Source organism: Anolis carolinensis, unplaced genomic scaffold (genome assembly GCF_035594765.1).
Source record: "Anolis carolinensis isolate JA03-04 unplaced genomic scaffold, rAnoCar3.1.pri scaffold_11, whole genome shotgun sequence".
NCBI lineage: Eukaryota > Metazoa > Chordata > Lepidosauria > Squamata > Dactyloidae > Anolis > Anolis carolinensis.
In genome coordinates this window covers 25137902-25165860 of record NW_026943822.1, presented here as the reverse complement: position 1 = coordinate 25165860, position 27959 = coordinate 25137902, and the positions used below count along the sequence as shown (strand labels likewise).

The 27959-nt window shown below is 50.1% G+C and overlaps 1 protein-coding gene across 6 annotated transcripts in view; it reads right to left on the bottom strand.

The window, feature by feature from the left end:
* Positions 1 to 27959, bottom strand: part of unc13c (unc-13 homolog C) — a 47922-nt gene that overhangs the window by 19673 nt on the left and 290 nt on the right. For 3 of the 6 annotated variants that reach the window (XM_062963388.1, XM_062963392.1, XM_062963393.1), the window contains exons 2-13: positions 21633 to 24855; positions 17490 to 17512; positions 16744 to 16805; positions 16037 to 16115; positions 13648 to 13722; positions 12567 to 12786; positions 10934 to 11161; positions 8922 to 9063; positions 3488 to 3657; positions 2683 to 2798; positions 2434 to 2597; positions 1251 to 1401 (exon numbers count right to left, since the gene is read on the bottom strand). In XM_062963388.1, the coding sequence (XP_062819458.1) occupies positions 1251 to 1401; positions 2434 to 2597; positions 2683 to 2798; positions 3488 to 3657; positions 8922 to 9063; positions 10934 to 11161; positions 12567 to 12786; positions 13648 to 13722; positions 16037 to 16115; positions 16744 to 16805; positions 17490 to 17512; positions 21633 to 24648 (4446 nt within the window). In that variant the 5' untranslated portion in view covers positions 24649 to 24855. Of the gene's footprint in view, positions 1 to 1250; positions 1402 to 2433; positions 2598 to 2682; positions 2799 to 3487; positions 3658 to 8921; positions 9064 to 10933; positions 11162 to 12566; positions 12787 to 13647; positions 13723 to 16036; positions 16116 to 16743; positions 16806 to 17489; positions 17513 to 21632; positions 24856 to 25340; positions 25554 to 25745; positions 25852 to 27959 lie in introns of those variants that run through there. The other 3 variants (XM_062963389.1, XM_062963391.1, XM_062963390.1) reach the window with 3 other exon arrangements.

The window sequence follows — 27959 nt, the reverse complement described above, 5'->3', positions numbered from 1 at the left end:
ATTGCTAGCTATCTGCGTCAAAGGCAAATTAGCATTAACGAACCGACCGACCGACTGACCAAGAGGGGACTTTGGCTCTGAGGGATTAACATCAAAAAGGTTTGGAGCAAGAAGGGAAGGCGATCAAAGGGCGGGAAATGGGTTGGCGGGGGGGGGGCGGGGGGGATCACTTGGAAAAGGCATGACATTTGGTGGACGGTAATAGCAAATGTTTATATCGAGCGCTTTGAGACATAAGCCCTGACAACAACAACAAAAGAAGCATGTTATATGGTTCCATTCTGTGGATAATACGTGAAAGGCAGGTGCGTGAGGAATGATGTCATGGGAGGGACGGAGGCCTTTTCAGTGATTTCTGCTGGTACAATTATTTGTGAGAACAACATTGTATTCAAGGGGAAAGCAGCTCTTAGTTCCTGTTCTTAGGTTTTGTTTCATGCACCCAAGTTTTCACGTTTGTTCCTTTTTCTAGTTCCTGCCTTGGATTAGTGATTAATTATGAAGACTATGTTGTAAATGGTTTCCGGCTTTCTGGGATTCTTTTGGATGACCAGCCTCATTATAATTATAATTCTATTCTGAATGTTATTAGGTTCCTTTCACTGGGATATTTTAATCTAATGATTTTATCTTATATTGCTGCTATAGTCCCCCCACCTTTGAAGGTGACTGAATCACATTGGTGGTTGTTTGATATTATTACTATTGATATTATTATTGTTGTTTAAATCTTTGTTTTAACTTGTTTTATCATCTTCTTGTGTTTTAAACTGTGTGTATTGTTAATGTATTTGTGCTGTTACTTTTGTAACGTTGTGAGCCGCCCCGAGTCCCCACGGGGAGATGGTGGTGAGGTATAAATAAATTATTATTATTATTATTATTATTATTATTATTATTATTATTATTATTATTATTATTTTGGAATCGCTATTTGGACTTTGATGCTTCTTTATAAAGTTATGATTTTTTATACACTCATCTTTTAATAAAATTTATCTTACTGGACTATTTGGACCAAGTGTGGTGTGTGGTGGAAAAGGTGGTTGAGGGCTGTAGTGCAACAGCAACCATAACAAGGATGATGTGGGTTTGACAGACCTGGCTCTCTATGAGACTCTGGGTCAGACCAAAAGGAAGACTGGCACTGGCAAGGATAGGGGTCCAGGGTCAATGCTTTCTCTCTGGCCAATGGGCAGGACAGAGGAAGGAGCGTACATTGAAAGAGGAAGACAGAACGGACAACTCACCCCGAAGTTGGTGGCCGCAAAGCGGTCGGAGGCGGAGACGTTAGTGGTGGCCGTGGTGTGGGCGTAGAAGGCGTTGATGTTGGCCAGCAAGGTGCTCGTGACGGCTGGGACCCCCGGACACATGTACTTGGAGGAGAGGCAGGAGAAGTGCCTGCAGCGGAGGAAGAGGAGGAGAGAGAAGCAGGAGGCAGGAGATGGGCAACTGTCCAGACGCAGGCTCAAGCTCAAGCAAGACCACCAGGGAAGGGGCAAAGGGTCGGGATGGGAATTCAATGTCAAGATAGCAACTGAGAAGCATGTAAAAGGCAGGGGAGGCATCCGTATCTCTCATCGGTGATGATGAAGGAGGAAGCAAAAAAATCATCATCATCATCATGCCTCCATTCTGGGCTTCAAAACATGGATAAGAGAAGGAGCTCCCTGCTTGTTTTGCAACTCTTGATTACATTCCTTGATGGTGTCCCAGCTCTCTCGGATGTAAACAAACCCCAGGTTGGCCTGGACTGCCTTTCACGTGGTTAGATAAAAGGGATCAGAACAAGGAGAGCCACGTCTTGGGGCAGCCTGACTGACAAATGACACGGGAGGGGATGTCCCCTGAACAAAGGGGTCAACGTTTACGAGGAAACAGCCTGTCGGGCAGAGAAGGCGCCGGGTGTCCCTTTGGACCTCGCTGCTCTCACAAGCCCCGTGCGAGGAGGAGGGCAAGCGGGGCTGCACCCTGAACGTGAATCAGGATGCAAATCTCTCCGAGGGAGGGAGGGAGGGAGGGAGGGAGGGAAGGAGGAGGGGGGAGGCCGGCTTTGTACAGAACAGTGCGCTCTCTCTCTCTCTTCCTTCCTTTCCCCGGGGCTCAGCTGAAGGGAAGGCGGCGTTAAGAGCTTGGAATAAAATTAACTCGGTGTGTCAAAACACATCTCGGAGCGCCGCGTGGCACCTCCTTCCCTCATTGAGATTCCAGCTCAGCTGTCTTTCTGTCATCGCTGGTTGCGCCCAGGGGAAGCTCAGCGGCTCATTTCCAGCAGGAGGGAAAAGAGGAGGAAGAGAGGGAGAGAACGAGAGAGGGAGAAGGAAGGAAGGGGAGGAAGGAAGGAGGGCCTGGGGGGACCAGCCTGCAGGAAGGCACTTGGCCCGGGACGAGTGTCAGGGGTTGGGTCCCTTTAACCCCTTCCCGCATACGTACGTCATGGCCTGGTAGATGTACTCGATCCCGTAGCGCATGGCAAACTCGTCCACGATCTCCTGAGCAGTGTCCTCAAAGTAGACCTTCCAGGCGTCGTCCCCTTTGACGGACGGGATCTGCACTGCCCCGCCAGACTTCACCTCCGTCAGGTGGTGGAAGAGGCTCTGCAGGGAAGGCGGGCGTCATCTCCCAGCCCAGAGACCCCAGCCCAGCCCTCCCCCATGAAAGCGGGCCCCCTCCCCTCCTCACCTCGTGGAGGCAGGTGTACTGGATATGATACGGCGAGACCTTCTCCTCCCCTTTGATCTCCACGTTGAGCTTCAGCCGGATGGCCCCCGACACGGCAGACTTGTCCGTGCGCTTGTCTAATAATAATAATAATAATAATAATAATAATAATAATAATAATAATAATAATAATAATAACTTTATTTATACCCCGCCACCATCTCCCCACGGGGACTCAGGGCGGCTCAAACGGGGCAAGGCCCAACTAGCACAATTTACAGAAACAACAGCATAAATATATTGAACAATATAAAAAAATAGTAAAACACAGTAAGTCAATAAAACAAGAGTCAATGCAGCAGTAAATCAATCAACTACCAAGTACAATTCAATCGACTTCATTGGTGGGGGGGACTGCAGCAGCAATATAAAATAACATCATCACTTAAAATACCAGAATAAAAGGGACCTAATAAAATTCAGGATAGAGTTATAATGCCAACTGAGGCTGGTCATCCAGTGACTGTCTCACCAAAGGCCAACCTAAACATCCAAGTCTTTAACTGCTTCCTGAAGGAGGATAGAGGGAAGAGGGAGGGAGGTGGCACTTTGGCTGGGGCTGGCAATGGGGCAGTGTGGGGCAGGGCAGGCTCAGGACCCCTCTGGAGCCCTGGGATGGGATCTAAAGCCAAGGTTGTGCTCTCAGGGGCAAGAGCAAGGCAGGGAGGCAGGAGCACTCAGCGCAAGGAGGGGAAGGGAAGGCGCATGGGAACGATGCCCAAGGGAAGGCATCTGGTATCGCTTTGGCATCGCTCCGGCCACCCACCGAGGTTGTACCAGACGTCCATCTCTCCGCTCAGCGTCCGCACTTCGATGATGGTCTGCCCCAGGAAGTCGTCCGATTCCCGCTTGAAGTGCTGCTTCACCCGGGACTTGATGTCGTCGTCCTCGTCCCAGACCCGGACCTTGATGCGGTCGGTGGAGTTGTGGCACTCGCTGGGAAGTAAGTAAGTCAGTCAGTAACTTTATGCTTATACCCCGCCACCATCTCCCAACAGGGACTCAGGGCGGCTAACCAAAACAAATACAACAGTTAAAACACATTACAGTAAATAAAACCACAATAAAATCGACACTATAAAACAATACATTGCAAAGATCATAAAACTCCTTTAAAAGTACAGTAGAGTTTCACTTATCCAACGTAAACGGGCCGGTAGAACGTTGGATAAGCGAATATGTTGGATAATAAGGAGAGATGAAGGAAAAGCCTATTAAACATCAAATTGGGTTATGATTTTGCAAATTAAGCACCAAAACATGTTGTACAACAAATTTGACAGAAAAAGTAGTTCAACACACAGTAATGCTATGTAGTAATTGCTGTATTTACGAATTTAGCACCAAAATATCATGATGTATTGAAAACATTGACTACAAAAATGCATTGGATAATCCAGAACATGGCTCTTCCAACAGAGACTGTGAGATTCTGGCCAGCCTGATGACCCGACTGCGCCACTCTGCACTTTGTTATTATTTATTTATTTACATCACTTTTACCCCGCCTTTCTCACCCATACGAATTAATAATAATTAGCTTATTCGCAGGTTTTACTGCGTTTTAGGAAATTTTACAATGTACTGGGATTTTATGTGTATTGTTGTTTTTATACTTCTGTCATATATTTATATGTGTGTGTTGTTATGGATATGGGCACTTGCAATGCTTCTATAAAAGTGAGTCCCCTCGCGGAGATGGTGGCAGGGTACAAATAAAGATTTATTGTTGTTGTTGTTGTTGGGCCTTCTCTGGAGCCTGTCGGAGCACCCACACTGGTTACACTGGCCATTCTGAGGGCCACACTGGTTACACTGACAATTCTGAGGGCCACACTGGTTACACTGACCATTCTGAGAGCCGCACAGGATACACTGGCCATTCCGAGGGCCACACTGGTTACACTGGCCATTCTGAGAGCCACACTGGTTACACTGGCCATTCTGAGGGCCACACTGGTTACACTGACCATTCTGAGAGCCGCACAGGATACACTGGCCATTCCGAGGGCCACACTGGTTACACTGGCCGTTCTGAGGGCCACACTGGTCACACTGGCCACTCCAAGGGTCACATGGGCCACACTGTCTGCTCGCAGGAAGCCTGGTCCCTAGACTCACGTGGGAACTGCTGATTTCCCATCACTGGAGAGGAATACGAATAGGGAAAACATGCCGGCCCTGATCCGTTACAGGCAACGGACCATGCTCATTTCATGGGAAGTAATCACTCCCTGCGTTGCCGAAGGGGCGGAAGGCAAATCTAGGTCAGCGCATAAACAAAACCTGGTTGTTGCGAAGCCTGTTGTGATTAAGGGCCTCGTTTCTCCTCTAACGAGGAGGATGCTCCTCGCTGCCGGAGGATGGGAGGAGGGAGGTTGAGTGAGCAGAGAAAGGGCACATCAGGCAGCCCCCTCCCCACCCCGGATGGACCCCTCCCCCCCAACCCTGGGCCCTTCTCAAAGGAGGCCGCTGGACCCAACCCCCAAAGGATGCTCGGGAGGAAGGATGCCCTGCGAGCCCTGCATCTGTTTGCAAGGCTGGGGTTGGGGAGGGGGGGACGGACGAGGTGGATCTCTCATCTAATGGGCTTTACTACAGCGGAGGAGGCTCTGCAGCGGCTGCCTCTCCCATCTGTCGCTCAGCACATGACCGGGAAGGTGCGCTGCTGCTGCTGCTGCTGCTGCTGCTGCGTCCAGGGAGGGAGATGCAGGCGCATGGAGCACAGCAGTACCAAGCAGTCCTCCTTCCATTGTGCAACCTCTCTTATTATTCCCAGGTCACGCAGGGCACAACACAACACAACACAAATCCCTCCATGCAAAGTATGGCTTTGCAAATATTTGCAAGTATGCAAATGTAAGGCTTATCCTTTAAGATAGTTAAAATTGGCATTTCAGTTTAAGGTAAATTGAGATGTGTACATATTGTTTATTTGTATGCAAGAAAACCACCTTACCCTCTTAAGATACTTTGATATTGAATTCAGCACATGCCCCCCCCAAAAGGACCAGAGTAAAAGAACATGCAGTGTAAATCTCCTAAATAAATGAACATCTAATAAGAGCATTTAATGCACCAAGATTGCATTGTTTTAAACTTTGTATATTGTATTTTATGACTGTTTTAACTGTTTTAACGTTTTAGTTCATTGTATAACGGTGTAGCGACATCAATTGCCACTTGTAAGCCGCCCTGAGTCCCCTCGGGTGAGAAGGGCGGGGTATAAATAATTGAAATAAATTAATTGAAATAGAATGCAAAGGAATGCGCGGATCAAGAAGAGGTCTCTACTGTCACCTACGAACCCACCGCCAAGACCTTACACTTGGAAGGAAATCAGACTTAGATATATATATCGTAGCAATGCACTGTATATTTAGATGGAGGTACACTTAGAGAATGGACCTGTTCTGACCTACATACAAATTCAACTCCAGAACAAACCTACAGAAAGGTCTGCTCAGCAAAGGAGAAGAGAAATCCTCTATTGTCATTCATTTTTCTCATGTCAGGAGTGACTTGAGAAACCACAAGTCACTTCTAGTGTGAGAGAATTGGCTGTTTGCAAAGATGTTGCCCAGCGGATGTTGCCCGGGAGTACAGGGTCTACTCCCATCCCAATTTGCATTTCCAAGAATCTGCAACACTTTATCAGTCCCCTCGTGTTTACAATATTTATATGGTGCACTTTACCTAGTCTACTTTTGCAGCCTCTCCATTTTAATCCTTGTTTTTATTAGTTTTTGTCATTTGTTTTTATTGGGTAATGTTTAAATTTTTATAATTGTGCATGTCTCTTGTCTATTGTTGTGTTTTATATTGATATTGTTTTTATTCGGGCTTGGCCCCATGTAAGCCGTCCAGAGTCCCCTTTGGGGAGATAGAGGCGGAGTATAAAAATAAAGTTGTTGTTATTATTATTATTATTATTACCGTCCTTGTGGGAGGCTTCTCTCACATCCCTGCATGGGAAGCTGGAGCTGTCAGATGGGAGCTTCCCAGATTCGAACGCCAAACAACCTTTTGCTCAGCAGTCCTGCCGGCACAAGGGCCACCGGGGCCATTGCGCCACCCATTGCGCCACCAAGGGCTCCTCTATTGTCATGACCTAAGTTGCACACTCTCAGCCCCAGAAAACCCTTCCTTAGGGTCTCCATAAGCCGGAAACAATTTGAAAGCCTCAACAAAAATCCTCTTTAGTGTTTCCCATGTAAGAAAACCTAGATGCACCAGAGGTTCTCCATATTTGACCTCCTAATGCTTGAGTCTTTGGGTAGCAAAGTCCGAAACAAGTAGAGAACTCGAAGGTTCTCAAGTGGAGACAAGGCACAATTCCACAAATGGGGCTGAGGAAGGATCCCAAGTGCGGGGAACGTGGAGGAAGGGGCTCGATGATGCTCCCCCTCCTCCTCCCTCTGTGCAATCTCTCTCCCACAAAGGCAGGATTATTATTCCCGGGCCAAGCATAATGCAACACAAATCCACACTCCCGACCGGGAAGCCCTCTCTCCGCCATCGCTATTATTAATCCACGACGGAGACGCTAAGCCTCTTCCATTACTGCCCCCCCCCCCCAGCAATGCCATCCCATCCCTTTCTGGAATGATGGGCACGAAGGAAGAAGCGGAGGGAGAAAGGCGCAGGAGGGGAGCACATGCTTTCCTCCGTCTCCTGCAGGACCAAAGCCATGCTTGCAAGCGGGAGAAACCCGTTTGCCGTGATTTGTGTCTCGTCCCACAGTTGGCCTGGGCGTTTGGCAAAAGGAGCAATTTTGCAGGCTTCAAAAAGCTCAACTGTTTGTGTTATTTGACTGTAATTAGCATTTATTTGCCGATTTTGGGAGCGAGCAGCGAGCAGGCAGACGCTGCTCCCGGCTGCCAGATGGCAAGTGAGAGACAGGCGCCGGAGGAGCCAGGGAACACACACGCCCGCCCGCCCGCTCGCTCGCTCGCTCGCTCGGCTGCAAAGGATCTGGGCACAAAGGCATCACGCAGCCAGTCCCGATCCCACAGAGGGAGGCCTGGGACAACCCTGCGAAGCCGAAGGAACCAAACCACCACGGCCCCTGCACTCTCCTTTTGGAACCTGTCTCCGTCCTCTGCCTCACCGGCAGGAAGCACAAACACCTTCCACAAACACCTTCCTATTTAAGAAGGCTTTCAACTAAAGATGGAGCCATATGTTTTAGGGTTGGGTTTTAAGGGCTGCGAGACAGGGTGAGCTCCCGCCTGTCAGCTCCAGCTCCTGCCAACCTGGCAGTTTGGAAACATGTAAATGTAAGTAGTTAAATAGGTACCGTTTGGCAGGAAAAGGCAAAAAAATGCCCCAAGCCATCCTGCCGGCACATGATCTCGAGGTGTCTACAACAATGCGGGCTCCTCAGCTTGGAAACACACCTCCCCCAGAGCCGGAAATGAAAGGAGAAGCCTTTGCCTTGGTCTGTGTATTTGTGTTTCACTGTATTTCCATTTGCAACAAGGCATTTAATGTTTGCCTGTGTTTTTTATATATTGTAATCCACTCTGAGTCCCTTTGGGGAGAAGGGCAGAAAATATACTTCTTCTTCTTCTTCTTCTTCTTCTTCTTATTATTATTATTATTATTATTATTATAACTTTATTTTTATACCCCGCCTCTATCTCCCCAAAGGGGACTCAGGGCAGCTTACGTGGGGCCAAGCCCGAATAAAAACAATAGCAATATAAAACACAACAATAGACAAGAGACAGGCACAATTATAAAAATTTAAACATTAGCCATTAAAAACAAATGACAAGAACTAATAAAAACATGGATTAAGACGGAGAGGTTGTAAAAATAGACTGGATAAAGTGCACCATATAAATATTGTAAACACGAGGTGACTGATAAAGTGCTGCAAATTCTTGGAAGTGCAAATTGGGATGGGAGTAGACCTTGTGTCTATATCAAGTTGACAAAGGTAAAAAGTGCAAACCGGTACAAAAATGGTTACGGATACAGGATTGGTATGGGGATGATAGTATTATTATTATTATTATTATTATTATTATTATTATTATTATTATTATTATTATGTTGGAATCTCCTGGCAGTTTCCAAGAGAACGGGTGAAGGTGATATCCGTTCCCATGGGAACCTGCCTGAAATGCAGCCTGAGGGAAATGTCGGAGAGGACATTTCCTCTCCGACATTTCCATGGCCCAGGGGTTACTCACAAGAAGAACTTCTCCTCCCAGGTGGGGTTCAGGTTCCCGAAGATGGTCTTGGTCCTGCGCTTGGTCTTGCCCACCTGCACCGTGACGTAGGGGTCGCTGGAGCCCGTCTTGTCCTTGGCCTGCAGGCCCTGGGCACACACCACTGCGGAACGGGAGGAATGGCACCATGAGCTGACTCTCCCACCCATCGTCCTGACTGGCATTGCATACCCACACACACATACCTCAAACATAGAGCTGGAAAGAGGGGAAGCCCAAGACGATCCCTTGAAGGACAAAGGAGCCCAAATGCCACTGTGTCACAACACCATAGTAAGTTTAACTATTTCCCTGCCCCTGACCCCCAAACAGGTCTGGATGGGGAGAGAGCACATGTCCAGGGTGGGAGAAAGAACTCTTGCTTACACCTTCCAACAAAGGATTCCCCCAGGCAATAAACAGCCAAACGTTGCAGCTGCAAGGCTATTCAATGCTAATCAAGCTAGCCAATTGTGACATTCACACTTGCCTCCAACAGACAAGGGTTCTTTCTCCCACCCCACAGATATATAAACCCCACTTTCATTGTTTCCAACAGACCTCCCAACTTCTCAGGATGCCTGCCAGAGATGTGGGTAAAATGTCAGGAGAGAATGCTTCTGGAACATGGCCAGGTAGCCTGGAAATCTCACAGCAACCCATGAAAGCCTTCAACATTGTTGTTTTTGTTGTTATTAATATTATTATTCACCTTCCTAATGCAATGTGCCTCCCTCCTGCTCATTTTGCAAGCCTCTTCCCAGGGATGCAAGGCGCCCGAAGGCCCTCACGTCCCGCTTGATCATCCATCCACAGATATGGATTATTACTAGCTGGAAGGTGACACAAAGCCAGACTGTCATGCTCCTTAGCCTAACCATTTGCCTCATAAAGGGGGCTGGGCACAATCAAGGGTCGCAACATCATCGGCCTCTCCCCAAAGTACCCTGGGCATCTCAAAGACAAGGCAGCCAAGCGATGGTGGCACGCAGAGGGCCGCCTGCCCGGTGCCGATGCTGGACTCAGGTTGGCTTTATTGCGGCTGCGATAATCAAGCTTGGCAGGAGGAGCGGATGCCGCATCGAGCCCCAAGGAGACCTGGATGTGGAGCAAGGGCCTCCCAGGGGAGCAGAGCAATAATATCCTGCAGAAGGGCCTGCGGAGACGGAGGCTTCGGCATCGAAACCAGCCATGACGGCACAAGGAATGCAGAGGAAGGAGGGGAGGGGGGTGAGGCACCAAAGAGCCCCCCTGCCACAAAATGGGGAATCCACTGCAGACCTTGTTATTAAATCTGGACAGATAGACCTCTCACGATCCTGGAGGGCTTGGTTCTCCCCGCTTGTATCTGACAGGGATAATTGATGGGGTAATGAAAACAGCGAGCCTCTTGTGTCTGTTGCTGGGCAGGTGCCATCAGCGGTGACAGGTACAGAATATCATGATGCCTCGACCGCAAGGGAATGACTATTTTCATTATCCTGGCAATCAAGAGCAGCACGATTCCATTACTGACTGTCTGCTGGAAATCTAGCCAGGCATGGACTAACTTCAGCCTCCCCTCCAAGTGTTTTGGACTTCAACTCCCATAATTTTAAGTCTATTCTTCACTCCCTCTGTTCTTAAACCTAAGGTGGCTTCTCGGGAAAACTCCCATTTTACAATATAATTTAATACTTTATTTTTTCTATCCCGCCACCATCTCCCTGAAGGGACTCGGGGCAGTTAACATGGGGCGATGCTCAAAACAAAACAGAATAAAGCAATTACAACGAATATCAAAACAAAAACAGTAATAACATAAAATCAAATAAAATAAGCAACAAACAAGGGAATTGAGAAGGCTGAGTGGGAAAAGGAAAAGGCCCGAGGCTGTTAGGAATGGTGGGAGTTGAAGTCCAAAACACCTGGAGGGAGGCCCGAAGTTGGTCCATGCCCAGCCTAAGCAATCAAGCCGAGGAGCAAAAAATACAATACAAAAATATAAGACTCACCCGTGATGGTGATCTTGGCCGACCACTTGGAGGTCCCCTCCAGGACGCTCTGCTTGGCTGCCTTCAGGTGCTGGGAGATGTCCTCCTTGGGGATCTGGAAGGTCTCCCAGATCAGCTCAAAGACCTCCGGGTGGTTCTTCTCCCGGACCTTCATCTGGTCCTTCATGGCCGCAATGATGTTCTGGGTCTTGTCCTCTGCCCCGTGCTTGGAGCTCTTCTCGGCAGCCCCTGAGAGGGACGGGACCACGGCGTTACCACACAAAGGAAACCCAGCTCGGAGCTTGGGAAAAGTTCCTTTTTGAAAGAAATCAACCACCTCCAGTAGGAACAACAGTAGTAATAAAAATAGTAATTGTAATAATAATAAAATAATAATAATCTCACTCCAACAGTGAGACACTGTGGGACATTGACTTCAAAGTCAACCCAACTCAATAATAATAGTAATAATAATAATAAAATATTAATAATCTCACTTTGATAGTGACCGCCTTGGGACATTGACTTCAACCTAACTCATAATAATAGTAATAATAGTACTAATAATAAAATAATAATACATTTTGACAGTGCCCGCCTTGGGACATTGACTTCAAAGGCAACCCAACTCATAATAGTAGTAGTAGTAGTAGTAGTAGTAGTAGTAGTAATAATAATATAATCCCACTTCGACAGTGACCACCTTGGGACATTGACTTCAAAGTCAACCCAACTCATAATAATAATAATAATAATCGCACTTCGACAGTAGCCACCTTGGGACATTGACTTCAAAGTCAAACCATCTCATAATGATAATAATAATAATAATAATAATAATAATAATAATAATAATATAAAAATCTCACTTCAACAGTGCCCGCCTTGGGGCATTGACTTCTTAGTCAACCCAACTCATAATAATAGTAGTAGTAGTAATAATAATAATAATAATAATAATAATAATAATATAAAAATCTCACTTCAACAGTGCCCGCCTTAGGACACTGACTTCAAAGTCAACCCAACTCATAATAATAATGGTAGTAGTAGTAATAATAATAATAATAATAATATAAAAATCTCACTTTAACAGTGCCCGCCTTGGGACACTGACTTCTTAGTCAACCCAACTCATAATAATAGTAGTAGTAGTAGTAGTAGTAGTAGTAATAATAATAATAATAATAATAATAATAATAATAATATAAAAATCTCACTTCAGCAGTGCCCGCCTTGGGACACTCACTTCAAAGTCAACCCAACTCATAATAATAATAATAATCATCATCATCATCATCATCATCTTACTTCTGACAGTGCCCACATTGGGACATAGACTTGAGACACCAAGTAAACATCACTTAATTTAAACCCAGGACCGACCAAGAAGCCATGAAATCATGCCACACACACCTTGGTTTCTTGGGAGTCTTTCTGAACGTCTAATTTATCTATCCTTCACTCCGTTTAAGCGGCTGAGGGGAAAAAGGAAGGGGCTTGAGGCTGTTAGGAATGGTGGGAGTTGCAGTCCAAGACCTGGAGGGAAGGCCCATGCCTGCTCTGGAGCCTCAGTCCTGACAAGGGTTGAACCATGGAAAGTGTAGGAAGAAGGGCCCCGCTGCTCCCTGTCCCTTCCCTGGCCGAGACTCACTCTGCAAGCAGTCTGCGTTGAGCAGGTCCTGGCACTTCTCGTGGCACTTGACCCCGCACTCGGTGCAGCGCATGCCTTGCCGGGCAATGCCCCAGAGCAGCCCCTCGCACTCGTAGCAGTAGGTGGGGGCCGTGGCCGTCCAGACCTCGAAGTAGTGCGGGGTGGTGGAGGACATCGGGTAGATCAGCGCCTGCAGCGTCTTCTTGAACACGTGCATTTTCTGGGGAGGGAACGCAGGGGCAGAGAGGCCGGAAACAGAGTCAGAGAGCGATGGAACACAACCGCATGCTGCACAAGTTTATAGTCCTCATCAAGGACGCAGGCAGATGAGCCAGGCCTGGTCCGTCCCCTCCGAGGCTGCCCTTCCTTGATGGGGGGTTTGTTTACATGATGCTTCCCCCTCCCTGGAGCTCCAACCTGGCTCAAACAACCAGGCCCTGGGTTTAAAAAAAGAAACGGTTGTTCTATTTCCAAGAGTAAGAAGGCGAATAAAATTAGCCAGTGGAGAACAATCAATAAGCCTCCTTGGCAAGGAATTTTAGGCTCGCCTCCAATCAATACGGCCGACGCCGGAGCAGCGCTTCCCAAGGGCCGAGGAAGCGGCAGAATGACAAACAGATATCAAGACGTTCTCTGTAATTTAAAGAGCGTGTTCAGGAAACCTACGTCTGGGTGCAAGGCAAAGTGACCGTACTTTGCTCATGCTAGGAACACTCACTAGGAACTCGGCTGGTATGTATTAAGGAAAGAGAGGAAATGTCAATGTGAAACACTAAACAAGGTTCTGTATATGTTTCTATGGAATGAGAAAAGGTGAAGGTAGATCCTTTAAAATTCTTTTGTTGGGAATCGTTCACATTTCCCAAGAACATGGTGTGCAAAACGAACCTCAGTTGACCATCGGAGGACCACAGGCACCTCATATACTGCCGGCTGTAGTCCTGTTGTAGTCCCTGTCATGGACTACATAGACTCCCTGTCTCTCTGGCCACATCTGTACACATCTTATTAATTATTATTTATTCATCAGAGATGTATTTTTTTAAAAAAGAGGAAGGAGAAGGCCTGCTTCCGTGCTTACCATCTCCTCATTGTTGACGGAGGTCCGGATGAGCATGGCCAGCGAGATGCCGGACTTCCGGGCAGCCAGCGTCTTCTGTGGGAGGGAAAAGCAAGCGGTTAAGAAGGTGGCGGTGGCAGCAAGGCCACAAGGAAGGACTGGGAAGGGCCCCACTGGACAGGCCCCCCCACCCCCTTGATCCGTCCCAGGGGCCCCATTCCTCTGCCACCAAAGCCCTGGCTCCAAAGGAGAACAACGCCTCTTCTCGCCTAGATTTTATAAAGTGGTCTATACAATTTTCACAGGACAATGGAGCGTGCACTTTTTGGAGGGCTTGGCTGTTTCATATACAAGAGGAAAGGGCCCTACCTGTCCTGCACGGCCCGGCCCCCAGAACCACATTGGGACCATGCCTTTCCTGCCCTGCTCTACACCTTGGCCCAAACAAGGACCTCTCTGGAGCCAATGGGTCTCCTCTGGATCGTGTGGCCGAGGCTTCCATTGCGCAGCCGCTCACGAAACGGCGCGGCGGCGCTCCCTTCCCTCCAACGTCTCCCCTGACGGTAGTTAAAACTTGCAGAGGGAGGTAATATGATTAACTCTCTGAAACTAATTATGATGTAAGAAAGGAATCGTTGGTCTGCTTCATTATTGCCGCACGACAGTTAATGGGCAAATCTCATGGTTTCCCTTTCACCGACATTTCTCCCTCTCCCTCTCTTGCTCTCTGTGCAAACTCTGGGCCGTTTAGCCCGGCTAAATTGCGACACTGATTCATAATTAATTTCCTGAGCAAACCATTAATAATGGAACAATCTGTTTGCCCACCAGCCTCCGCCTTTCTCTTTCGTTTGCGTGGAAACGTCACGCTCAGGGAGAGAAATTAAATGGTTTCGGCTTTTGCTCTGCCAAAAAGACATCACAGGCAAAAAGGAGTTGAGTTGACAATGATATAGTCCAGGCATGGGCCAACTTGGGCCTTCTCTCTGGGTGTCTTGGACTGCAACTCCCACCATTCTTAACAGCCTCAAGCCCCTTCCTTTTCCCCCTCAGCCGCTTAAACGGAGTGAAGGATAGATTAATTAGGCGTTCAGAAAGACTCCAAGAAACCCAGGTGTGTGTGGCATGATTTCATGGCTTCTTGGTCGGTCCTGGGTTTAAATTAAGTGATGTTTACTTGGTGTCTCAAGTCTATGTCCCAAGGTGGGCAGTGTCAAAGTGAGATGATTATTATTAGGAATTGTGGGATTTGAAGTCCAAAACACCTGGACTTGACACATGCATGTGCTATGAGTCTGTTGTCCATGTACTGAAGGAACTGCAGGAGTTGAAATCCAAAACACCAGGAGGGACCAAGTTTGCCCATGCCTGATTTAGTCTCTGGAAGGTAGGCTTCTAGTCCTCAAGGCCCGCTCCCAGAAGGCTCTGAGTTGTAGCCCTTGAGGCAAGTGTCTGAAGGGATGAGGCAGGCAAAGCTCACCCTTCCTTGGCTTGGGATGCGAAGGTGGCCTGTAACAGGCTTGCAAGACTTCCCCACTGGGGATGATGGGAGCTCTTTGCAGAGCAAAGGGTCATTACATCCATGCCGTTGGCACGCGCTTCCACGAACTGTGCCTAGAAGCCTCAAATGCCCCGGATCTGCCACGTCAGAGTCAGAAAAAGAGAAGCGAGAGCTCCTCATGCATTTTTAATTCTAGTACATGAATAAAGGCAGCTTCGTACTCCCCGGCAAATGCATCTTCCTCAACACAGTTCAGGGAAGCCCTCAAGAGAAATCCACATCACAGAGAGAGATTCCTCACAAAGGCAGGGATCCCTGTTAGGGCCAGAAGGGGCCCAGTCCCCCCTTGCGTGTCCGTCTCTCTGTCCATTCTGGCCCTGGCTCCCTCCCTTTGGCCAATGGTGCCCACCATCACTCCATTTGCCCGCTCTAGAGAGGCTTCGGTTTGGATACGGCACGCGTCCAGACCTCCCTGGCAATTACCACCGGCGCTGAAGCATGCCTCGTTGTACAAGGAAAAGGAGGCATTGAATTTGCCTTCAGAAACACGAACAACTACTTACAACATCAACAGAGATGTACTTACCAAGGCCTGGGAGATCCAGCGATCCAGGGAGAGAAAGGAAGGAGGAGGAGAAGCATTAATGGGAAGGAGTCCAGAGGATTGCGACCTCAAGAGGAACCACTGATTACCTACCCCTGCCCCAGGGACCCTTCCCTTCACTCAAAGGCACCCATGCCGAGCCATCTACACCTCAAGAAAATGCTCAGACATGGATTTGGGAAGGGGCTGCAGCAAAGGGAAGGGGGGGGATCAGGGCCTGGTCTCCCTTCAGATCGAACCCTGGGAGGCTTTTGGCTGCTCCGGGCTCCCCATTCGGTCCAAATCCCGAACCCCACGGCACTCACCACGTCCCGGACGATGGGGAAGGACTTCTTGCGCCGCAGGTCCGGCATGCTGTCGATCCCGTACAGAGCGCTGTTTGGGCTGAAGGCGAAAGGAAACCAGGGTGAGATGGATGTCAAAACTGCCCCTTCCCTGACATCTTTTTAATACGAGCAGCTAAAGACCTTCCTGCTCGTGCGAGATTTGGAGGAAGACACTTAGGAGTAAAGACAGGAAGGCTAATTTTATCGAGTCGTGCTAAGATCACCGTCTGTCTTGTTGAGTGTCCTGCAATAACTGTATTCAGCAAATGTTATTAAATATGTTCGTTTATTTATTATTGTAACTTTGTTTTTATAGGTTACAGTTTTACATACGTATATTGTTTTGTATTGTCTTTTATATAATGTAGTGAGCCACTCTGGGTCCCATTTAGGGAGAAAAGTAGGATATAAATCAAAATTTATATTATATTCTTATTATTATTATTGGTCTCCCCAGGGGAGAAGAGTGGTATATAAATAATAATAATAATAATAATAATAATAATAATAATAATAATAATAATAATTATTATTATTATTATTATTATTGGTCCCCCGGGTATATTAATAATAATAATAATAATAATAATAATAATAATAATAATAACAACGGCAACTGGGGTTGGACTAGATGGGCCATGTGGTCACCTCCAACTCTATTATTCAATGGTGCTATTGCTACTCACCCAGCAAAAGCCTGGATGGCGAGCTTGGAGGCCTGGAGGGGTCCGCCAGAGACAATGCGGGCCTTGAGCGGAGAAGGAAGAGAAGAAGGAGGGTCAGCGAGTGGGCGGAGGGGCCGAGGAGGAGACGCCGGACAGGACACACCTGGATGGAGAAGCTAAGCGGGGCCCGCTCCACGCCAAAGCCACAACCACGACGACAACGGGGCCTCCTTGGTGGCCGGAGGGGGGCAAACAGCAACCACATCCACGTCAACAACACCAACAATGGAGGAGCCGCGTTCAGCGTTTAAAGGGGCGCCCCTTCCCTGCTTCCCGGCCGAGGCCCCCGCGGAGCGAGCAGACCCCAGGAAGGGAGGAATGGAGGGCGGGCAGAAGGAGAGGGGTTCCCCTTTAAACCCTGGAGTGCAAGCGGGGGCACGGGGGGAGCGGACGGATCGTTTGCCAAACCGGGGGCCCGCCGAGAGTCAAACACAGAGCCCTGAGAGAGCAAGGCCACAAAATGCCAACCACAAAAGTGTGGAGGTGGAAGGGGGGGGCATCCTGCATGTCAAGGGGGCGGGGGGGGGGGGGGACATTGAGGGCACAAAAGCATGGAAAGCTGGAGGGGCGGAGGGGAACATGCGCGTCTCACAACCGGATGAACGGGTCAAACTGGGTGACAGACACAGGCCCACAGAAGACACCACCACCGCCATCGACCCCCTCCCACCCCGCCCCACTTTCAAGGAAACAGGTGAGGTCAGAACCTTTTCATCCACAGAACTGCTGTCTGAAAGAGAATCGGGGAGAGGAGGAATAAAGAGGGTTAGTTCCAAGAGTCGCCAGGGACCGGGGCACACCCTAGTTCAGTTCTGGGGCCGACGGGGAGAAGGAGGCGGCGCCAGGACGGAAAGCAGGAGGAACGGTGCCCAGCCTCCCTCCTTTGGTCCGTCTCAGGGCCCCTATATGGCTGGGAGAAGGCCAGGTATGGGCCAAGGGGCCTCCTTGCAGCTGTTCCGGAACAGATCTCAACAGGTCTCAACCCTATCAGCCTGTCTCCCTTGCCCAACCTAGTCTTCCCCAGGAAGAGGGGCACCACGGATCTGCAAACACAACGCTGCGACAAGTCACCCAAATGCACACCTGGACTTCAGGGCCCATACACATTACCAAATGCTTGCACTGAGATCCCATGTTTGCAGCTGAGGTTGCAAAGGCAACTAGGAGATGCACCTTCAAAGACCATCTGACCAGAAGACTCACAAAGGACACAAGGAGAGAGTTGGGGTGGCACTATGAACATGTTGACCCATGGATATCTGTGCAAGAGGAGCACTCCCTTCAGTGCAACCGGTGCCACCAATCTGGTGGCGTCTCTCTTGCTTTCCCTTGTTCTTGGGGGCGGCCCCATGGCCGGTGACTACCAGGGGACAAAGCGTGAAGGGAGCCATGGAGGAGGCCACCCAGGACCACGGAGGAGACCAGCAACAACTCCCTCCTTTCCCATGGATCCGCTTTGGCTGCACCATCTGATTGGTATGTCAGGAAGGGAAGGGGACCCCACCCCCCTGCGTTTCCGTGCCCAGATCCACGCCAAGGGCAGCAGCGTGGCCTTGATGAGCGGCGTCTCCCTCCAGCTACTTGGAAAACCCATGCCTTTCCCAATCAGCAGGCGTTCCTTTCGGGGAAGGCTGTCTGCATGAATCACAGGGATATGCCATGCCACTGCCATCCCTTCCTCTGGGCGCTCGTTGTGACGGGTTTCATCAGGAGAGTTCAATGAGGATTGTGCAGGGATGCCTGGCATGGCTCTGGGCCTCGTCTCGCGGCACCGAGGGGCCACCACTGAGCAAGGAGGTATGTGCCCCTCTGGCAGCACTCAAACTGCTTCCTTCCTTCCGGTACAAGGCAAGGGAACCATTCAGCTACAAATTACACGCCTTAATTGAGGGCACAGGCTGCCAAATTAGAGCACCCACACAAGGCGGCTCTTCCGTAATTAGCGTGACGTTGCCCGTGACCGGCTAATGGGGCACAACATGGAAAATGAGAGAGAGAGGAGTGGGGGGAAAGGGGGGGCAAAGGCTGCTCACAGCCAATTATCTTCATATGGGATCCCAGACAAACGAACCCACACAAACACAGAGAGCCATGCATCCTAAAGGGATTCAACACCCTGGCCAAAGGGGTCAAGCACCCCACTGGCCTCCTCTGCCCGCCTGGTGCCACTGAGATGCCAGGCAGATGCTGCTCCTGCGCCATTTCCCGGGGCTCAATGGATGACATTTCCTCGGCAACCAAACCCCTGGAGAGGGAAGGGATGCTATTCTGTGCTCGGCCGCTCGCCTGGCTGCTCTCGTGCCTCCGAGGCCGGGGAGACGGAGCCCAGGAGCCCCTCCTTGGCCAGGAGAGCGGGAAGAGGGCAACCGGGACCGCTCCCTAGCCAGCCCCAGCCTCAAATGACACAAGAGAGGAGGAGGGTGCGGCCAATTTGGACCAGAGCATGCTACTTATACTGGGTCCCCCTTCGCTCAACGGTGAGGCCCAAAAAATATTGGACACCAATCTGTGAGCAACAACAACACCTTGTGTTTATAACGGACTCTGCAGACAATGCTTCAGCTGTGCTCTATGGAAAGGGAAGACTCAGAGCACCCCTCTCAGGTGCTCAGGCCACAAATCCCCACTCCATGAAAGCTTGGAACATTGGTCCCGGGATAAAAACCGATTTTAATGCCTTAATGTCATTATATGGCTATTATCGGGCAGCCAGATCAAAATGGGGAGGGGGAAGAAGCGCTCCGGAGGTGAAAGAAGCGAAATCTGACAGTCCAAAAGGTCTCACCCCAGTGGACGAAGGGCACTAGTGGAGTGGTAGGACCCCCAAATGCACCCAGAGCAGCCTGCGGACCCCCAAAAACACCTGGAGAAGCAACGTATCAGCCACGTATCCCCGTCCCATTGGTCTGCCCTGCCTCCACTCCCCAAAGTCTCCCTCCACAAGGAAGAGGAGGAGTGTGCTCCAAATGGAGCAGAACAAACAATGCAACCCTGGGAGCCGGCATTCACAACCGTCCATCTGGCAGATAGATTCCCGTGGAGGGAGCAGGAAGGGGAAGGAAAGAAGCAAGGGAGGAAGGAAGGCAAGGGAAGGGAGCCCAACCACGGTGTCTTTTGCTCTTCGGTTCTGTCCTGAGAATCGGAGGTAAACAGCCAGTGCTGCTTCTGCTGCAAATGCCACCTTATGTCCATTTCACGGCCAAGGAGGGAGCCATGAGACCCACGAGGCCCATGAGGTAGTGGCCCCAGGAAACCCGAAACACAGACGGAAATGCCACAACCTCCTGTGCAGGAATGAAGGTTTTTCACATTGTAGTCGAAGGCTTTCATGGCCGGAATCGCTGTGAGTTTTCCGGGCTGTCCATGGACCAGCTAACACCGCCCAACGAAGGATTTCCCCAGGCAGGAAGCAGCCAGGCTTTGAATCTGCAAGGCCATTAAATGCTAATCAACTACAACATTCACACTTGCCTCCAACAGACAAGAGTTCTTTCTCCCTCCCTGGACATTATTCCACAGGGAGATATATATCAACCCCACTTGCCTAGATTCCAACACACCTCACAACCCCTGAGGATGCCTGCCATAGATGTGGGCAAAATGTCAGGAGAGAATGCTTCTGGAACATGGCCACACAGTCCGGAAAACTCACAGCAACCCAGCTTTCCACATTCTTCACCAGAAAGAAAAAGGAGCGGGGAGCTGGTGCACAAACCTTCAGGGCTCGCTCTGAGAACCGAAAACTACACAGATCCTAAGAGTCGCAGGCTGTTATTTGTGACTTAGAGGATTTCAGACCTCCCTCCATCATCAATGATCCTCCTTAAGCGGTTTTCGATAGCCATTAAGATCAAAGAAGACCACACAAACACAACAGTATTAAAATGTTAGATTGGCACAACGTAAGTCCGACGAAACCATCAGCCGATAATAACAGCCAGAAGATAACACAGCTGTAGTAGCATCACAACTCACTCAAAATCCAACCAGAATGAAAGGGTGGTGTGGACCCACCCACCCCCCCTTGAGTGGCGAAATGCATTGCCCCAGGGCCTTAGAGATGTTATGAGCCGTCAGGGAACAGGCGCAAAAAGGGGTCAAATGTCCTCCTGTGATCTGCAGACATTGCCCCCCCCCCCCCCCGCGTTCTCTCTTGAAGGGCCACCCCACAACGAGGGCACTGGAGTCGCCCAGCAGGGAGCGTCCACTCCACCTGTTGTTATTTTGCTGAGCGGAGGGCACACAAACTCTTGGCCATATGAAACAGGAGCCATCACAAAGATTTAAAAAACAGATCAATCTGCGATGCAGCCAAGCCAGAGAAACTGGATTTTAAGTCCATTTACTCAACCGGTTTCGATGGGGCTACAGGGCTGAACTGCATTGCTTCTATGTCTGGGTTTCGTTGAGAGCAGGCATGGGCAAACTTGGGCCCTCCCTCCAGGTGTTTTGGACTTCAACTCTCACCATTCCTAACAACCTCAGGCCCTTGTCTTTTCCCCTGCAGCCTTCTCAGTTCTCTTGTGAAATGGGAGTTTTCCCGAGAAGCCAGATTATGTTTGAGAACGGAGTGAGTGAAGAATAGACTTAAGCGGCTGTGGAGGAAAAGAAAGGAGCCTGAAGCTGTTAGGAATGGTGGGAGTTGCAGTCCAAAACACCTGGAGGGAGGGCCCAAGTTTGCCCATGCCTAGTCAAGAGTTTCTCCCACAGAGTCAGATCTCATTCTGATAGTTTCTGTGACATCCAAGGGAGGAAAAAGCCACCCATGAGCACCAAGGGGCGCATTATTATATTGCATTTCTCCCCACCCCTTATTACTTCTCACTGATAGCGTATTGCAAATGCCATACCTCCAGCCAGGATCTTCTCCTCCAGCTCACTCATCTGTTTCTTGTAGGCCCTCAGTGCAGCCTCTTTGAAAGACGGGCGCACTTTCTTCTTCACTGGCGCCGGAATAGGGACTTCGGGGAGATTCCGGTTCTCATCCTCGTGCACTTCTTCCACTTCCGCCTCGAGGGGGGAATGGACCACATACTCCAAGACTTCTTCCTCCAACTCCTCCTCCTCAATGGGGAAAGGCCCTTCGGGGGTGGCACTGGGGAGGCTGTCGTGTGGGCTCTCGTAGGGCGTCTCCTCTGGTGTCTCCTCTGGCGTCTGTTCCGGCGCCGGCTCTCCTTCCGCCTCCTGGGCCCCCGTCCGGTTCTCCAACTTGGCCAGAACTTGCTCCATGACCTCCACGTAGTCCGTCTCGTTCTCAGCAACAGGCTCGCTGTATGCTGCTTCCTCCTCCTCCTCGGCCTTGTAGTAGTAGGGCTCGGTGTAAACATCCGAATCCAAGGTGGTGCTCGACTCGTTGGCCGTCGACTGGGACAAAGTCCGGAAGCGCCCCATGAACGAGGAGCTGTTCTCCTCTCCGCCGCTGAGGCTCTGCGTGCTCTTGTTCCAGACCACCTCCAACGCAGACCGTGCCCGCTGCAAGGTGTTCCCGAATTTAGGGAAGCTGAACGTCTTGTCGGACAGGTCGATGCTCAGCCGGCTGTGCCAGGATTTAGGGGGCACCTCCTCAAGGGAGGTGTTGTCGCTCGGCAGTTCACTTTGGCTGCGGTACATGATGGGTGGGCGGTTCTGGTTCTGGTACAGAGTGTTGGCGTTGCTCTCCGGATAGTCGCTGTACTGGAGGGGCCACGGGTCCTGCGCCTCGCCGCTGAGATCCTGTCCGGAAGGAGAGTGACCGTCCAGGGCAAAGTCGTTGCCTTCCGCATCGTCGTACTGAGCCTCAGAGATCTGGCCATAGTCTAGCTGTTGGTCGGAAGAGCTGCTCAGGTCGTAGGTGAAGGCATCTTGAGTGGAGGAGTCCAAGCCCAGGTCTGTGTCTTGTTCCAGCTGGTTCCACTCCGTCCAGGGCGAAAGGTCCCCCTCCTCCAAGGAGACCTGGGAGTTGCTGTAATGGCTCCGGTCCCCAGAGGCGCACAGCAGGCCGTTGCTGACGCCACTATCCATGGCTTCGGCATTGTCTGCTTCGTCCTCAGCTCGGTAGAAGGGCTCTTCTTGGCCAAAGGCCTGCTCCTGCGAACTGCGGTGCCAGGCGGAGCTGTCGTCGTGCGTCCTCTGCCAGAGCTCCCGGTCGGAGGAAGACAAGAGCGAGCTGCCGTTGGTCCGGCTGAAGTACGGGTTCTCCGAAAAGTCTTCCGAGTAGGACTGGCAGAGTTTGGAGAAGTCCGACTCGGAGCGACTGAGCTTGAGGGTGCAGAAGTCGCTCTGGGACTGCCAGAGGGGGGTCATGGTGGCGTAGCTGGTGCCCAGTTGCTCCTTGGGCAAGTCCTCCGTTGCGGGCGATGCTTCATTGTGGACAATGTGAGTCGGAAACTTGCTGACGTCTGCGACTCCCTGGAGGGCTCCGGCGTTTAGCGACGCCTCTCTCACCTTGGTGGGGCTCCTCTTCATCTGCGGGGCCGACTTGGAGATCTTTGCGTAACTGTTCCGGTTGATATCGGGCTCCAGTTCTCTGTCGCTGCTGCTGTCGGGGGACTCCCAGGCATGCTTCTTGGCTCTCCCCTCCGCAGCCGGCGGCTTCATATCCATGCTCTCGTACGTCTGCGAGGAAGGCAGGCTCCTCTCCTTCTTCTCTCTCACCTCATGAGAAGACAGCAGGTCCGTCGAGACGCTGATGCCAGTCCCTTTGAGCTTGTAGGACTTCTTCAGGACCAGGTCCCTCTGCTGCGGGGTCTCAAAGTAGGCCAGGATGGGCCGGGGCTTGGCGTTGGGGCAGTCCCTCTGCGGTCCCACCCGGTGGGCGAACTCGACCTTCACTGTGTTCTGCGTCTCTGAGAAGCCCATCTTCTCTGCCAAAATCCGGTGCACCACGCGCTCCACGTTCTCGCACTTCTCCTCAGGGACATTCAGGAAGCGCAGGCTGGCCTTGCCACCCACCTGCCCAATCTGCTTGATGTAGTCGTGGATGTCCCGTGTCTCCCGCCGCGACTGCACGAACCCGGTCCGCAGCTGCTCGATCTCACTTTGGACCACCTCCACGCTGCTGGAGATCTCGTCAATGGACTGCTTGAGGGCATTGACGTGGCCCCGCAGCTCCGAGAGCTCCGTCTCGATCTGGCTGATGCCCTGGAGCTCCTTGAAGATCATCTCCATCACATCGTGGGTCTGGCTGATGCACCCTGTGGAGCTGAAGCTGGGCTCGGTGGGGCTGGCCTTGGGCGGGCGGGCGGTCCGGTCGAGGGACTTGCTCCGCAGGCCCCAGGCCTTCTTCCAGGCGCTGAGCTCTGAGTCGGAGGAGACGCACTCCTGGCTCTTCTTCCATTTCCGCAGCTTCCTCAGCGCGCCCAGCTTCAGGCTGTGCAGGGTGCGCTCCCCATCGGAGCTGCCGTCCGAGGGGGCCAGGCTGCTCAGGCTCTTCCGGTTGCGCCGCACAGGCATCGTGTGCGACGAAGGCTCCCGGCCAGCACTCCTGGCTTCACTCAGCGAGTCGGAGAAGGAGCTCTCGTTGGAGGAGGGGTCCGGGGGGAGGTCCTCATGCTTGTGGGAGGTGAAGAGGCTCCTCTGCAGGCCGTTGGCGATGGCCACCCGGTAGCTGAAGGTGGGCGAGAGGGAGAACTCCTGGCTGCCAGCCTCCTCTTCAGTGGAGAGGTTGCGGGCGGAGGAGCACTTGGCGATCTTCCGGACGGTGCTCTTTAGGGTTTTGGAGAACGTGGGGCTCTTGGTCGGGCCCGGCTGAGGGACCTCTAGCGGCTCCTTTTTGCTCTGGCAGCTCTCTTTCCTCTTTGTACTGTTCCCCAATTTCTTTGTAAACATTCCTTTGTAAATCTTATATAGGTAGGAAGAGAGCAGACTCTGGAAGAGCGCAGAAACCATGGAGGGATGCTTCGCTTAGCCGTTTCCTGCCAGGAAGGGAGCCGTCTCTATCTCGATCCTCGTTCCAGCACCATCATCCTCAGGCAGCGGGGTGGACCCACGCATCCAGGACAGTCCTCAATCCCAGGGCAGCAAACCCAGAGGCTAGAAAGACCCTCGGAGGGGACGTCGGACCCCAGTTCGGCTTTCCATCGTGCTCTGCAGGGCCTGGAAAACAAAGCAAAGGGTCAGCAGGGCTTCCAGGCCACACTCCCGAAAACGATGGAGGTATAGCAACCACTCAGAGATAAATTAGAGAAGGAACCCATAGTCGCTCTTCCCCATAGTTTTTGCAACACTACTCAGTATGCTATGCATAGCCTTGGGATTTGGGGAATAAATCCCCGTCATAAAGCGAGCAAGAGATTGGATCGTACACGTAGACGATTCCCACTCCATGCGAAGGAGCACCAGCCTTTTGCTCAGCTGTCCTGGTGGGTGACGCGCATCAAATCCGGCCAGAGGATGGAAGGCAGCGCAACGAGAGGCGATGCTCTGGGGAGCGACCGCACAGGCAGGGAACAAGCGGGCGAGCGTCCTGCGCGTACGATGCTGCAGCCAGTCCCTCGAAGGGCAGCCGCCCTCTCCCTCTCTCTCTCTCTCTCTCCCTGGGACCTGATGCAAAGCCCCCCACCCAAAATACACATACATACAGAGGCCAATGGGGCCCTCCAGCCACTCCACCCTTGGCCTCGGCCCCACGGAGCGCAACAAAGCAGCGGCGATAGATACACACACGGCAGCCTTCCTTCCCCGTAGCAAGAAACGCACTGCTGCCTGCCGCGCACCAAGCCAGCCAGGCTTCGTTACGCAAGATCTCATTGCAGGCACCGCTTGCCAGAGCGGCTCTGGGGCAGGCAAGGGTTTCGGCCCCCGTCTCGTAGGGAAAGGGAGGGGGGCAGAAGGGGAGGAGACCCACCCTGCTTAAAGCGACACCCCCCATTCCTTGTCCATTCTGGTTTTCATTCAAAGTTGTTCTGTTTTGTTGCCCTGTTCTACATTTCCGCCACGCAAGCCTGTCACTACAACATGGAACAAAAAGCACTTGAGGAACCAACCTGGACAGAGCATATTATTTGAGGACACAGAAAGGCTGGACCACTCTCACAACCACCACGTCAGGCGACACAGAGAAGCCACTGAAATCCACAAGAAGCGCGTGAACTGTTCCAACAGAAAGGAAGAAACCATGAACATAAACACAATCTGGCTTCCAGAATTTAAAAAAAAACCCTCTAAAATCAGGGCAGTAAATAAAGAATAATGCTCAGAAAACAGAGGAATTCCAGACAGGAAATAATCAGGGCCAGCTCAGACATCCCAACAAAAGATTTCCCCAGGGAGGAATCAGCCAGGCCTTGAAGCTGCAAGGCCATTCAATGCTAATCAATCTGGTCAATTGCAACATTCACACCTGCCTCCAACAGACAAGAGTTCATTCTTTCTCCCACCCTGGATATCATTCCACATATACTGTATATATAAACCGCACTTGCCTAGTTTTCCAACACACCTCACAACCTCTGAACACACCTGCCATAGATGTGGGAGAAACATCAGGAGAGAATGCTCCTAGAACCTGACCAGACAGCTCAGAACACTCACAGCAACCCAGTGATTCCGGCCATGAAAGCCTTCGACAACACATAATAAGCATTTGTTGTGGACTGCCTTCAGCCACAAGGAGAGGTGGCTAAGAAATAAAATCATCATTATTATTATTATTTGCTGTGACCTGGCCTCAGCCATGTAAGAAATAGAATCATTATTATCATTATCATTACTATTATTATCTGTGACCTGCCTCGAGCCATGTAAAAATATTATTATCATTATTATTTATTGATATAAATATTTTATCTCTCCCTATGGAGACTCAAAGTGGCCCACAATAAGAACTATTACAACTTAAAATATACAAATATACAATAATAAACAGTATATCGTTGTTGTTGTTGTTGTTGTTGTTGTTGTTGTTGTTATTATTATTATTATTATTATTATTATTATTATTATTATATGTGACCTGCCTCGAGCCATGTAAAAATATTATTATTATTATCATTATTATTTATTGATATAAATATTTCATCTCTCCCTATAGAGACTCAAAGTGGCCCACAATAAAAAATATTACGACTTAAAATATACAAATATACAATAATAAAACAGTATATCATGATATATATTTATATATTTTCAGTAGTATTATATTTATATACAGTAGAGTCTCGCTTATCCAACATAAACGGGCCAGCAGAACGTTGGATAAGCGAAAATATTGGATAATAAGGAGGGATTAAGGAAAAGCCTTAATATAATTACATTCTAATTTTACAAATTAAGCACTAAAACATCATGTTTTACAACAAATTGACAGAAAAAGTAGTTCAATACACAGTAATGTTATGTAGTAATTATTGTATTTATGAATTTCAGACCAAAATATCGCAACATTTACTACAAAAACATTGACTACTAAAAGGCAGACTGCGTTGGATAATACAGAATGTTGGATAAGCGAGACTCTACTGTATTATTATTATTATTATTATTATTATTATTATTATTATATCAGAAGCGACTTGGGAACATCTTGGTATGAGAGAATGGGCCGTCTACAAAGACGTTGCCCAGGGGAAATTGCCTGGATGTGTTACCATCCTGCTGGGAGGCTTCTCTCATGTCCCCGCAAGCTAGAGCTAACGGGTGGGAGCTCCCCTGACTTGAGAACATACTGCGGTGTGAGAGAATGGGCTGTCTATAGAGACGTTGCCCAGGGGAAATTGCCTGAATGTATTACCGTCCTGCTGGGAGGCTTCTCTCATGTCCCCGCAAGCTAGAGCTGACGGGTGGGAGCTTCCCCGACTTGAGAACATACTGCGGTGTGAAAGAATGGGCCGTCTACAGAGACGTTGCCCAGGGGAAATTGCCTGGATGTGTGTTACCATCCTGCTGGGAGGTTTCTCGCATGTCCCCGCATGGGAAGCTAGAGCTGACAGAGGGAGCTCACCCTGGTAACGCGGATTCGAACCGCCGACCTCCAGGTCAGGTCAGCAGTTCAGCCGGCCAAAAGGGTTTATTTAACCCATTGCTGCCACACAGCATTATTATATCACAACGTTATCATATTATATTACATTAAAATATTATTATCAATATTATATTATTAATAAAGTTGCTATGTAAATAAATACAATGTATTATATTAATAGTATATATTATTAGCAGGCCTGGGCCAACCTGGGCCCTCCCTCCTTCCCTTCAGGTGT